The sequence below is a fragment of the Chrysochloris asiatica genome, unplaced genomic scaffold, assembly GCF_000296735.1.
Source record: "Chrysochloris asiatica unplaced genomic scaffold, ChrAsi1.0 scaffold00017, whole genome shotgun sequence".
NCBI classification, from domain to species: Eukaryota; Metazoa; Chordata; class Mammalia; order Afrosoricida; family Chrysochloridae; genus Chrysochloris; species Chrysochloris asiatica.
This window is the reverse complement of record NW_006408535.1, coordinates 24,527,556-24,539,990: the sequence shown is the minus strand read 5'-3', so window position 1 is coordinate 24,539,990 and position 12,435 is coordinate 24,527,556. Positions and strand designations below refer to the sequence as shown.

The window sequence follows — 12,435 nt, the reverse complement described above, 5'->3', positions numbered from 1 at the left end:
GACCCAAGCCATGGTATTTTCAATAACCTCATATGCATGTGAAAGCTGCACAGTGAATAAGGAAGACCGTAGAAGAACTGATGCTTTTGAGTTATGGTGTTGGAAGAGAATATTGAAAGTGCCATGGGCTGCCAAAAGAACCAATAGATCCGTTTTGGAAGAAGTGCAGCCAGAGCGCTCCTTGGAGACCAAGATGGCCAAACTTGTCTCTCATACTTTGGACATATTGTCAGATCAGAAGGGCCCAGTCGCTGGAGAATGATATCATGTTTGGTAAAATGGAGGATCAGAGAAAAAAAAGAAAACCCCCAACGAAATGGATTGGCCAAGTAGCAGCATCGATGGACTCAAGCGTGGCAACAGTAGTGAGGTTGGCCCAGGATCAGGGAGTGTTTTGTTCTGCTGTGCATAAGGTCTCTATGAGTCAGTACCAACTCGATGGCACCTAACAACAACAACCCTATTGTCAGTACTACTCTGTCCTATAGAGTCACTATGAATCAGAATCAACTTGCTGGAAATAACCAACATTAAGCCAATTTACGTGTATCTAACTCATTTTTTTAAAAAGCCTCACCACATAATATTCTACAATACCATAATTTAGTCAACCATTCTCTTGTTAGAGACTAGGCTGTTTCCTTCTCCCCCCCCCCAGCCCCCCATTGTATACAGTGTCACACTACATTGCATAGTATCTATATTTCTATAATGTTATTGTTGTTAGGTGCTCTAAAGTCAAGTCCTTTACAACTCAGAGTACCCTATGTATTATGGAACAAAACACTGTCTGTTACTTTATTTCTATAGACAACTGCATTACATTTCACAAGATAGATTTCCAAAAGATGTAACAATGTAGCATTTCTTGTGTCCGCAATGTTTTGAAAATGCTTGGTTCCAATACATAGGTCAGCACTTTTGATTTATAAACACACATACACACACACACACATGTCCAAACACATACATGCACATATATTAATCATTGCCTGCATGATATATCTGATAGGTGCGTATAAAATGCAGACACACAAAATGCATGCCTATTTGGCAAATAAAAATATCTAATTTTACAATGATGATTCGTATTTCCCTGATGCCAGGTGAGGTAAATTAAACCTACTTATATGCGTATTGGACATTTCCATTTCCTCTTCTATAAACCGTCTTTTCAAAATCTTTAATCATTTTTTAAAATTTTGCTTAATAGGATAGAAGACAGAATTACTGAGGAAAACAGACTGTACAAATAAAATTATTTAAAACAGGAGCATGGTAAGTATACCTACGGTGACAGATGAAAAGGCAAAGTATGTGGGTATGGATGCTGGTCAATGAGTTTGTGTTTGGTGTTGAGTTTCTCAAACTTGTTTTCAGACTGCTTCCATTTTCTCAATGAAGTAGGAATTAAAATCATCACTGTAAGTTTAAAGTAATCATCCTAACTGAGAATGAGTATGGAATCACTAATATTGAGGGGCTGAGGTATGCAAATTCTAATATGGCTCCCATGATCTTGAGACTGGTGCTAACTCTCTTTTCTTTGAGCAAGATCAGTGTCTCTGTCCAACAGAATATGGCAAGGTAATGGAATGCCACTCCCATCATTAAATTGTGTTACATGTTACATGGCAAAGGGAATGCAACATTACTTCTCAGATTAGGTGCAATACAGAAGACTCCATTTTGCTAGCACACAGTGGAGAGAGATTCTCCTGATGGCTTTGAAAAAACTAAGAGCCAGGTTGTGAGCTGTCTATCAAAAGGGCCACTTGGCAGGAACTGTACCTGGCCTACTAGTCAGAAAAAGGTGTCTAGTTAACAGCCATTCAGCACACTCGGATATACAGTTACAAGAACTAACTATTCTGAATACCCTGGATTAGCTTGTAAACAGACTCCTCCCTAGTTGATCATGTAGATGAGAACGCAGACTGCAAACTACCTGATTACAACCTTTGAGAACACATGCAGACAACACAGTTAAGCGGTTCTTGGATTCCTGAACAACAGAGATAATAAATAAACTCTATTATGGAGTCCTGGTGTGGTGCTGTAGGATAAGCACTGGTCCACTAGGCTGGTTTGAACCTCAAGGTTGGCAGTTCAAACTCACCAGTCACTCTTTGGAAACCCTAAACAGGGTCACTATAAGACAAAACCTACTCTATGGCACTTAACAACAACAGCAATGATAAGCCACTGGAGTCTTGGGCTAGCATAAGCACTGACTACTAACTGCAAGGTTGGCAGTTGAAATCCACCAGCTGCTCCTCAGAAACCCTATCAGGATCATGAGTTGAAACCAACTCAACAGCACTTAACCACCACTACCTCCATTATAAGAGTCCTGGTGTGGCGCTGTGGGTTAATGCACCAGGCTGCAAAGCCATTTGAACTGCAAGGTCGGCGGTTCAAGCTCACCAGCTGCTCCTCAGAAACCCTATATATGGTCACTAGTGGTAGGAATTGACCTGATGGCACTAACAACCACCACAATTATATGACACTAATTTTCTAGTAATTTGCTATATAGTAGAAAGGTAATAAGGAATTGAAATGAGAGGCAACTGTGTGAAACAATTATTTAGAGAGTAAGAAAGTAATGGGGCTTAGGACTGTGGCAGAATTGAGGGTCAATTTGGAGATCATTCAGCTTGTTGTAGTTTTCTGTAGCCACAGCAAGTGTGTTATGTATGCCATCTGCTTTCATTTGTTTTAAGCATCTTGAAAATATCTATTATATAACTGAAGATGTATTAAAAAATTAAAATTTTCTATAAAGCACATAATTCTGAAATCATTCACCACTGAAATTTGAGAAGAACCTTAACAGAGCTAACAACTAACAAACTAAACAAAGGTTGGAACTGATATTTAGTATTAGTGACTGATTAAACTACTTCGCTGAGTCTTAATGAATTGAATAATTTAGTACCCAAAACTTTGAAATGATTGAATCCAACTGTTCTGTTTTTAATAAATATTTTTGTAAGTATAAATATATTTACTTAAAGAATCAAATAATATTCACTATATCCTAATATTTCCTGTATATTTAAAATCCCATATGTAATAAATCAAACATGTACCATGCAATATGCAAAAAAAATGTGATATATAAAAATATTCATATATATGAGCCTTTCTAACTTTACATTTTACAATGGAAAACAACAACCAAGTTTGATTTAATAATTAGAACAGTTAACAGTACTCTTGGGAGAGAAGAAAATAATTGTAATGTAGCTGAGGCAAATTTAAAGAGCATACAGAGTCTTTCATTACGGGAATATTCTAAGATGAAAAAGAAACATATCTAATATTAGAATATTTATTTTAAAATAAAACTCAAACAGTTTTAATAAACTGTTTCTTACATATTATTTATCTTAAAGAATAAGCTTTCTCTTTTACTATCACTTATATTTTAGGATAAAAATAAATAGAACTTAGCATTTATATAGCGCACAGATAGAACGCATTTTCCTATGTTGGTCATGACATGACACTAGAGACATGTCAATAGAGTGAAGCTGAATTAATTACAGCTATCCACAGGAAACAATTGTGAGCTGTATAATACAAGGTCCAAATGAACAACAAAGAACAAATTGCCTTATACTTTACCACATGAAAACAATCTCTTTGGAAATCATACTACAGGAAATAAAATGGTAACAACCTACTAATAACACTGAAGATTAATGACAATTTTACAGCTCCTTCAATAAATTAAAACCTATTGTTTTTTTCCTTCTCTTAAATTGTGCTTTATGCTATTCAGGAGATATTATACTTGATGGAGCGTAAGACAACAGATTATAAATAAAACACAACTAACAAATATATCTGAAAACTTAAGAGAGTGGACAAAATATTAAACCAGAACAGACTTATCATTTCAAATAAGCAAATTAGATTTGACAGAGGTGAATGCAGTAACATATCTCATGGACAAAAAGATACTATTAGTAAATGTAGATGTATAATTGGCCTTCTTAAGAAATTGAATAAAATTCAAGTGCTCAAATAAAATAAATAGAAAATATAAGTCTAATTTCTAAAATAAAACTTCTCAGTGTTCTTTCTTACTAGGCCCAGGGTTTTATGGTTGTCGCTCTTATTTTGTTTGAAAAGGAAACAACAATGAGATAAAAGAGAAGCTTTAAAATACATAAAATTAGTTGTATTCCCAATTGTTTTCTCTATACCACATGACCAAAATTCAAGTCGAAGACACAGTTTGTGTATGTAGAGTGAAAATGTCTATATACTGTCAAACTTCATGAATGCATAACAGAAGCTTGAGTCTCATTTAAGTACTACCATTTTCCTTCAAAGTGAAGTGTTGAGATTCATCACCAGACACGTGTACTTCATTTAACAATTTGTTGGGGTTAAAAAGGAACCATCATAAAGTATTTCTGTCCCCCCAAAATGGCACTACATACAATAAAAATTAATTCCTCATAGTGTTAATTTTGCTTTCAGTCATTATATTAAAATTTTTTTCCTGAGACAGCAAAAAAACATTACAACCAATAAGCAAGCAAAATCAGCCCGATAACTTTTTATTAGATTGTATGTAAAAGCTACGTATCTTCAGCAAATATAGTTATATATTAATAATTGGTCAGCTATATGAAAAATGTAGTAAAAATATGTTTTTACTTAATATTAAAAATTCCGGTAAGTCTTTGCATTAGTAAAAGTGTGAAAATATTAAAATAATAATTCTCACCTAAGTGAAGATCAACTCAGACAAAATAAAAATATGCTTAATCATTTTAATAAATACATTATTGTGTCCTTAAGTATTGTATAGAGCTAAGTTACATAAAATGTTTTAATTAATGTCTTTAAATGTGACAACATAACTGACTACATTTTTGAAGAAAGACCTACAAATATTCAGTTCCAAAACAATTATAATAAAACTAATAAAACAGTTTTAAATGCAGTTTTCCACTCTGGCAACAATGCTACAATTCATCTTCATGAAAATATCATCTCTTCAGTAAAATGATCACAAATTATTGTTGAAATGCTAGAAATATTTTTCATCAGTAATTTAATAATAAGGCATGTCTCAAATGAAAAACAAATAAAATTGCACTCACTTTTCAAGATATACCTTTGCTCAATAGGTCTTATTTATGCATTTGTATTTTTACATATATGATAGCCTTAACTTATATACCAAGAATCCTAGGAAGATATAACAAGGGAGATTAAAAACACCAACTCACAAAGTAGTCTTAAAAAGTCCAAAATGCTAGTACTCTACCATTTGAATATATTTTTGTTATCTAAAATTAAATATACATATAAATTTTAGGAATAATTTCTATTTCCTCCTTAGGTTATTTGGAATCAGATCATGGTGCATAAATGTGAATGAACGAATAAATCCTTAACCCACCATTATCTTTTTCTCCAGTTTGCAGGCAATCACCCGTGAAAAGTATGGTGTAGATGACAGGATGATACTGTACCTGATTAGCTCTGGAGGTGGTCATGGGATCAGATGGAGAGGACTTGGTGGTAGTTGGGGAAGATGGCAATGTCTGGGAACAAAGCAGTTCAGGAGCAAATCAACCTTTATAAGCCTTAAACTGATTTTTTAAACAAAACAAAAGAAAATAAAATGTAATATAACGAGAACAAAATCCTATGAACAAATTTTCTCCTATTCATTCAAATTTAATGGAATTTAAGATCAATTAAGTAATTAATGCATGTAAATATGCATGCATAAGCATGTAAAAATAAATTCATGACTTGAAATCATGATGGTGATTGATAAATTCACATGAGTATTAAAGGTATCCTGACCATATTCATGAATAGTAATTTCTTTTCTTTTCCCTCATGTTTTCTTTGGGGAAAAAGATATCAAAACAAAAATTGAAGAACATTTATGATTAAAATGTAAAGAGTCTTTTTTCTATCAATGAATACAGTCTGGGATTTGAAGAAGTGGTGAAATGAAGTTTACTTTGGCATAAAAGTATCCACCTACTTAATATGATGTTGAACATCACCAACAAGTTGATTCCACATGAATTTAGGGATCCATACTTAAAAGCAATTAAATTTGCAGTTCTGAGTTCTTAATATCACATTATCTTCTAAAACATTAATTTTTAATAAATTTAGAGCCCGTCTGAAAATGTAAACATTAACTTCATATTAATAAACATATAACTAATAACATCCTAAAATTACCGTATTTTTACCATTTATGATAAACACTAAAATTTTAATATAAATGAAGGGTATAATATCTTGTTAGCATAATTAACCTGTGTTGAAAATAAGCACAAACATATTAGGAATGATATTTATTGTTTACTTAACTTCTAAGCATATATACAATTATACATATATGTTTATATCATGTTATACTTGAGGCCACATTATATTAGAGGTGAAAATCCATTAAGATATTTTAAAAGCTTCTCATGTCTAAGAAAAGAACCTAAAAGTATAATATATATATATATATATATTTCTAGTATAGAAACAATTATATATGAACATTGTATTATATATATGTGTGTGTGTATACATTATGTGTGTGTGTGTATATATATATCTGAGTAAATTATATATATAATTATATATATGAGTAAATTTAAAATTATATATATAATTTACTCAGATATGAGCAAAAGCATAACTTTAAAGGTTCAACAGTGCCAGGGAAAGTTGATGAAATTATATAACAAAGTCATATTTTTGCATTTAAAATTTCCAAGTTTTTGTCATTTGAATTGAATAGTTACAAGTAAAACAAAAAGAAATTTACAGGGCACCTGCAACAAAATAAGATTGCTTCTAACAGTGGATTGTCTTAAGTAGTCCACTCCTTAAGTGATTCCTGATTCTGAAGTTAAAACCTAAGATACTTCGAGGTAAACTTGGACGTAATGTTAAGCATTACCATGATTTTGATTAAATAGTACTCATTCCTCCAAAAGGTGAGGTTAAAGATGTTAAAGTAACACAATAATTCCTTATATAAGAAGAAAAAAATGGTCTGAACCCCTTATTTTTAAATTTTGCTCTTTATAATAAACTCCAGGATAATTTCTCCAGAGTTACTTCCATTTTCAGTCATTGAAAACAGTGCCTAATATTCTCTTTTCCATGCAAATATTACACTGGAGAATATGCTGGTGACCTCATTCTACCATATATCTTATAAATTAAGTCATAATGGTTTTATTTTCTCATTACAGTTGCTATCTATCACCAAGTATTTTTAGGAGTAATTAACATATACTTTAAAATCTGTATTAAACACAGGTAAGTAATGAGGTTGCTGACTAAATAAAACCAGTTGCTGTCACCAATATGAAATTAAATAAATCTATGTGTGTTTTTTTTTCTCCCAATATAAGCTAAAATCCAAGTCCATTATTTACACAGTCATATTCACTATTTATGCCAGGGTAAAATCTACCTGAAGTACTACAGATTCACTGTGGCATCGACTTACCTAGTATACCAATTCTCAACATAGTCTTTAAATGCTGCAAAGAATTATGAGGATAAAGTCATAATCCTAAGTGATTCAGGATGAAGCAATATGAAGTACTTTCATACTTACCATAAAGACAGTAAACATAAGGTTTTACTTAGATTGTTATGAGGGTATAATGGATCCTTGAAAGCTGATTAATTTAATATTAACAAGGTAATATAAAAGTTTCATTGTAGATGATCCATGCCAACTGAAAGCTGAGACAAACTGTTTTCTACCATTTAGTCATCATGTTGTCATGATATTAACAAATCTCAACTTTATGATTTTTTAAAAACTTTGAGTAATGTTATTTTCTCTGGATTTACTCATTGCCTTTCTTTCTGCTTGAATATATGTTGACTATTATTGGGCCTATCCTGTTGTGGGGCTGTATGAATAAGCACTGGACTGCTAACCACAAGGTCAGTGGTTCACACCCTGTCCAGGGTCTGTATGAGTTAGGACCGACTTGGATGGAACTAACAACAACAAAATCAGTAAGTGATGTAATTCTCATTCATCAGCATTGTCCCTGCCAATTCTGATGGTGTTTATTTTCCATAGGAATAAAAGCAATACTTTAAAATTTCTGGGCAACATTAATGCATTTAAAATAATTAAAATATTTGGTTAATATGCATCATAATCTTACAAGAAATTAGTTTAGTATTTTAAGTAAACAAGTGAAAATTAAATGGTTGTGTGTCAAGGGACAAAAGATTGTCTTAAATTCCTAAAATAATACAAATATAGTGCAATAAAGAAATGATAAGATTTATTGCTATTATCCTTGTAGATATTTGTAAAACATAAAATATCTCTTCCTTTTACAAATTTAATTTATAGCCACAAAAAGATTCCAAAAAATTTGTACTTCAGTTGCTCTCTGAAATTACTAGGAGCAAAAAATTCCTCCTCATTAACAGATGTACATAAATATACTAAAGTAACCTTTAATTTAATAGTGCTATTAATTAGATTCATGAAATGGCATTGGTAATTGCTTTCAATCACAGATAAAATGAAACAAAAATCCATAGGAAACAACATTTCAGTGATACAATATAAATGTGTATGTTTGTCTCCTTAACAGTTTATAAGCAAAATGTTTGTATCCATTTACTATGCAGAATTACAGTTTAGTAGTTTTAAGTTAAATATATTTTAGTAAAATTTCTAATATACATTTTAAAAATATAATTAACATTATATTCAAAGAACATTAATATATTAAGATATCTGTTGTAAAATTTTATATAAGAACAGAAACCTCTAAAAAATCTTTTTTTTTAGCATTTTAAATTAGTGAAAATAAAAAAGTTACTTTTAGTACCATTTTATCTTTCAACTGGAAAGTAATATTATTTTATCTGTATGACAAAAATGGCTGTTTAAGAATTTTGCTTCTGATGCTGAGGCTACATTAATTATTATAGAAAAATAAATACTAATAATTTTTGAATAGTAAATCCTTTGAAATGTAGAATAATTTAAAAAAACACACAAATTCAGCAATATACAGTTAAATGTAGCTATGACTAGAATTTGGAGAATTAGAACTAAAAAGTGATTATAAATCATAAGACATATTTTTTCAGCAACTGATGTTTTGGTGGATGAGAGAATATTATCACAAATAAACTTTATAATAAGTAAAGCTTTCCTGTTAATAGGTCTACAGTAATAGACTATCAAGAACTCCTTTTACAGGTATAGTGAAAACAGCAAAATACAATAAATCTCTATTGTAATTCCAAACCTATTACTAGCTAACCAAGTGTCACTGCAGTCTAATTACAAAGTCAGTGGTTCAAACTCACCAGCAGATCCTTGGAAATCCTATACAGGGTCACTATGAGTTGGAACCAACTCACCAGCACTTAACAATAACAAATGACATTACTCAATCACTCACCTAAACCTCTTTTCAAGTTCTGTAAACCAAGCCTCTATACAATTTCATAAAAAGTAACAGATATAATATTTACACATGTAGTGTCACCTCCAGTGTTCGATTAGTGATAACTATCCTCCCCTTCTTCTTCCATCATCTGAACTACCTAGGATGACTTGGCCCATATATAAATTCATGTAGCCTAATTTCAACAGGTTTTTCTTATTTCAAAGCTTATTTTCCCACAATTGTCTTTCTACACACTTACCCTTCTCTTTAACTATTCAGTTGCTTATATTTCATTATCTTTCTTAAAACACATCTTTACCATTTCATTAAAATCGTAATTTTCAAAAATGAGCTTCCTTACCTACAATATTTTACTTCACCTCAACTTTTTCAGTTTTCTAAGTGACATTTTCCTCTATGTTCTCATTCTTTCCACTAGAAAAAATTGTGACCTCCAAATCAGAGGCAAGTTTCTTCAGGCTAGGATCTTAAAAGCCTACGTTTTCTATTTTCATAATTTCTATATCTTGTTCTCTCAGTAATATTGTCTATTTGCCCACCTACAATTTCTCTGCTTTCAAGCTCCTTCTTATTCTTTAACATAAACTACACTTTCTGGTGGGGCGCTATAGGATTAAATCACTGAACTATCTGCAAGGTCTGTTTGAACCCAAGGTCGGCAGTTCAACTCTACCAGCCACTCCTCAGAAACCCTGTATAGGTACTCTGATCTGACTCAAAGGCACTTAACAACATACCTTGTTGAGTAACAAGAGCTATGTTTGCCTCTCTGGGCCGTTCTTATCTAACATGTATTTTTTCTTCCTTCTATATGGAGTCCTGGTGTGGGTCTGCAGATCAATGCATTGGACTGCAAAGTCAGTTTGAACTGCAAAGTTTATGGTTCAAGCTCACCAGCCACAAACCCTATAGGTCGCTATAGGTCAGAATCGACTCTATAGTACGTAACAACAACAACATGTGGCATTGAAGGATAGTGCACAAGGTCAGTTTGAACTGCAAGGTCGGTGGTTCAGATCCACCAGACACTACTAGGAAACCCTATGACTTGAAAAGACACTTAAAAATAACAACATATATAATTTTAAACAAGCAGTTTCCACACTTTCACTGGAGTCCTGGTGTGGCACTGTGGGTTAATGCGTAAGACTGCAAAACCATTTGAACTGCAAGGTCAGCGGTTCAAGCTCACCAGCTGCTCCTCGGAAACCCTATATAGGGTTCTGACCCTATATATGGGTCAGAACTCAACAACAACAACAATACTTCCACTACTTTTTTTCTAGTGTCTTGTTGCTAGATGCTGTCGAGTCAATCCTAAAAGAATGAAACACTGCCCAGTCCTGTGCCAATCTCACAATCCTTACTGTGCTTGAAGCTATTACTGCTGCCACTGTGCTAATCCATCTCATTGGGGGCTTCCTCTTCTTCGCTTATCCTCCACTTTACCAAGCATGATGTTCTTCTTCAGGGACTGATCCCTCCTGATAATATGCCTAAAGTATGAGAGACAAGTCTGGCAATTCTGGCTACTAGGAGCAGTCTGGCTGTACGTTTTCCAACATTGATGTGTTTGTTCATCTGAAAGTCCATGGTACTTTTAAATTTAATCTCCAATAACATAATTCAAATGCATCAATTCTTCTATAGTATCTCATTTAGGGGAAAAATTTTAGGAAAAAAAATTTTCTAATGTGATTGCAAAGAACTTTAAAAAATCCCCAATTTTTGTTTTCATTTACTTTTTAACATAGTTACTTATTCTCTTATTTTCTCTATAGTATTTGATCATTGTTAATATTCTTCCTTATCCTTTTTTTTTTCTTATTTTCTCATAGAGTATATAATACTTGTTTCCCTTTTATCTTTATGATTACTAAAGAGCACTACTAGGTATGCAGTAGGTATAGTTCTACTCAGGTAACACTCAACAATAGTCCCTCAAAATATGTAAGTATTATTAACGTATTTTATAAGTAAAGAAATTGAAGAACAGAGCAGTTAAACAACTTGGTCAAAATAACTAGCTGGTAAATCAAACAGTCAAGAACTCTGCAGTACAGCTCCGATCGTATGCACTTAACCACTTTAATGCCTTCGATTTACTCTTTCTGATAACTGTTTCTTTGTCTCATTTGTCTATTTCTTTTTTGAACTTTAACTATGAAGATATGTAAAATTATCTATACTGTAACTATTTTCAGTTTTAGATCACCATCTATACTTTACAAAATAAATATTTACATACATTAATTAAAACTTACAGAACTTGTCTGAAACAAATAAATTACCTATCCCTAAACCATAGTCATTTAAAATGATTTCCTCTCCATTTTACAACTAGAAAATTAGTCTCAAAACATCATAGAGTTTTACTTTAAAATATATTTTAATTCATGCATGTATTCAAATTTTCACCAACAAAAGAAACAGGTATTCATTATCTTGTTTTTAAAGTACTATTGAGTGTCTTAATATCACCTTCACAATAGATTTTCCAGTAAGGCTTGCTTCTTGGCCTACTGAAGATTCTGAAAAATTACTTAATTTTGTTTTACCAGCATCCCTCAAACTTGGAGACCATAAAGAGACTTATCTTTAGATCAATTATTAGTTGCATTAAGTTGGAAAAATTACTAAATTTCACTAACTGTCAGCTTCCACAAATATAACATGGAATCTCTACTTTCTTCATAAGGTTTTTCTTAAGATAAAATGTGATAATACACATGAAGTGATTAGCACAAGAACCCAACAAAGGGTAAGTGGGTGGTTTTTCTCTCTTTGCATGTGTAGTATATACATTTGTTGCTGCTGGTTAGTGCCGCCCGTTGGTTCTAACTCACAGTGACGTTATACAGGGTTTCCAAGAAACAGTTGATGGGGTTTGAACCACCAACCTTGTGGTCCAGTGCTCATCCTACAACACCATGCCAGGAGTCCAATTATAGACATAAATACATACATACATACA

General features: G+C 32.3%; 1 protein-coding gene across 2 annotated transcripts in view; it reads right to left on the bottom strand.

Moving 5' to 3' along the window:
• The window catches only part of LOC102826306 (RNA-binding protein Nova-1-like), a 182,390-nt gene that overhangs the window by 17,529 nt on the left and 152,426 nt on the right, over positions 1-12,435 (bottom strand). The window contains exon 4 of one of the 2 annotated variants that reach the window (XM_006835372.1): positions 5,502-5,573. The exons of the other annotated variant lie outside the window; for it this stretch is intronic. Within the exon in view, the coding sequence (XP_006835435.1) occupies positions 5,502-5,573 (72 nt within the window). The remainder of the gene's footprint in view (positions 1-5,501; positions 5,574-12,435) is intronic. 2 annotated transcript variants of the gene reach the window in all.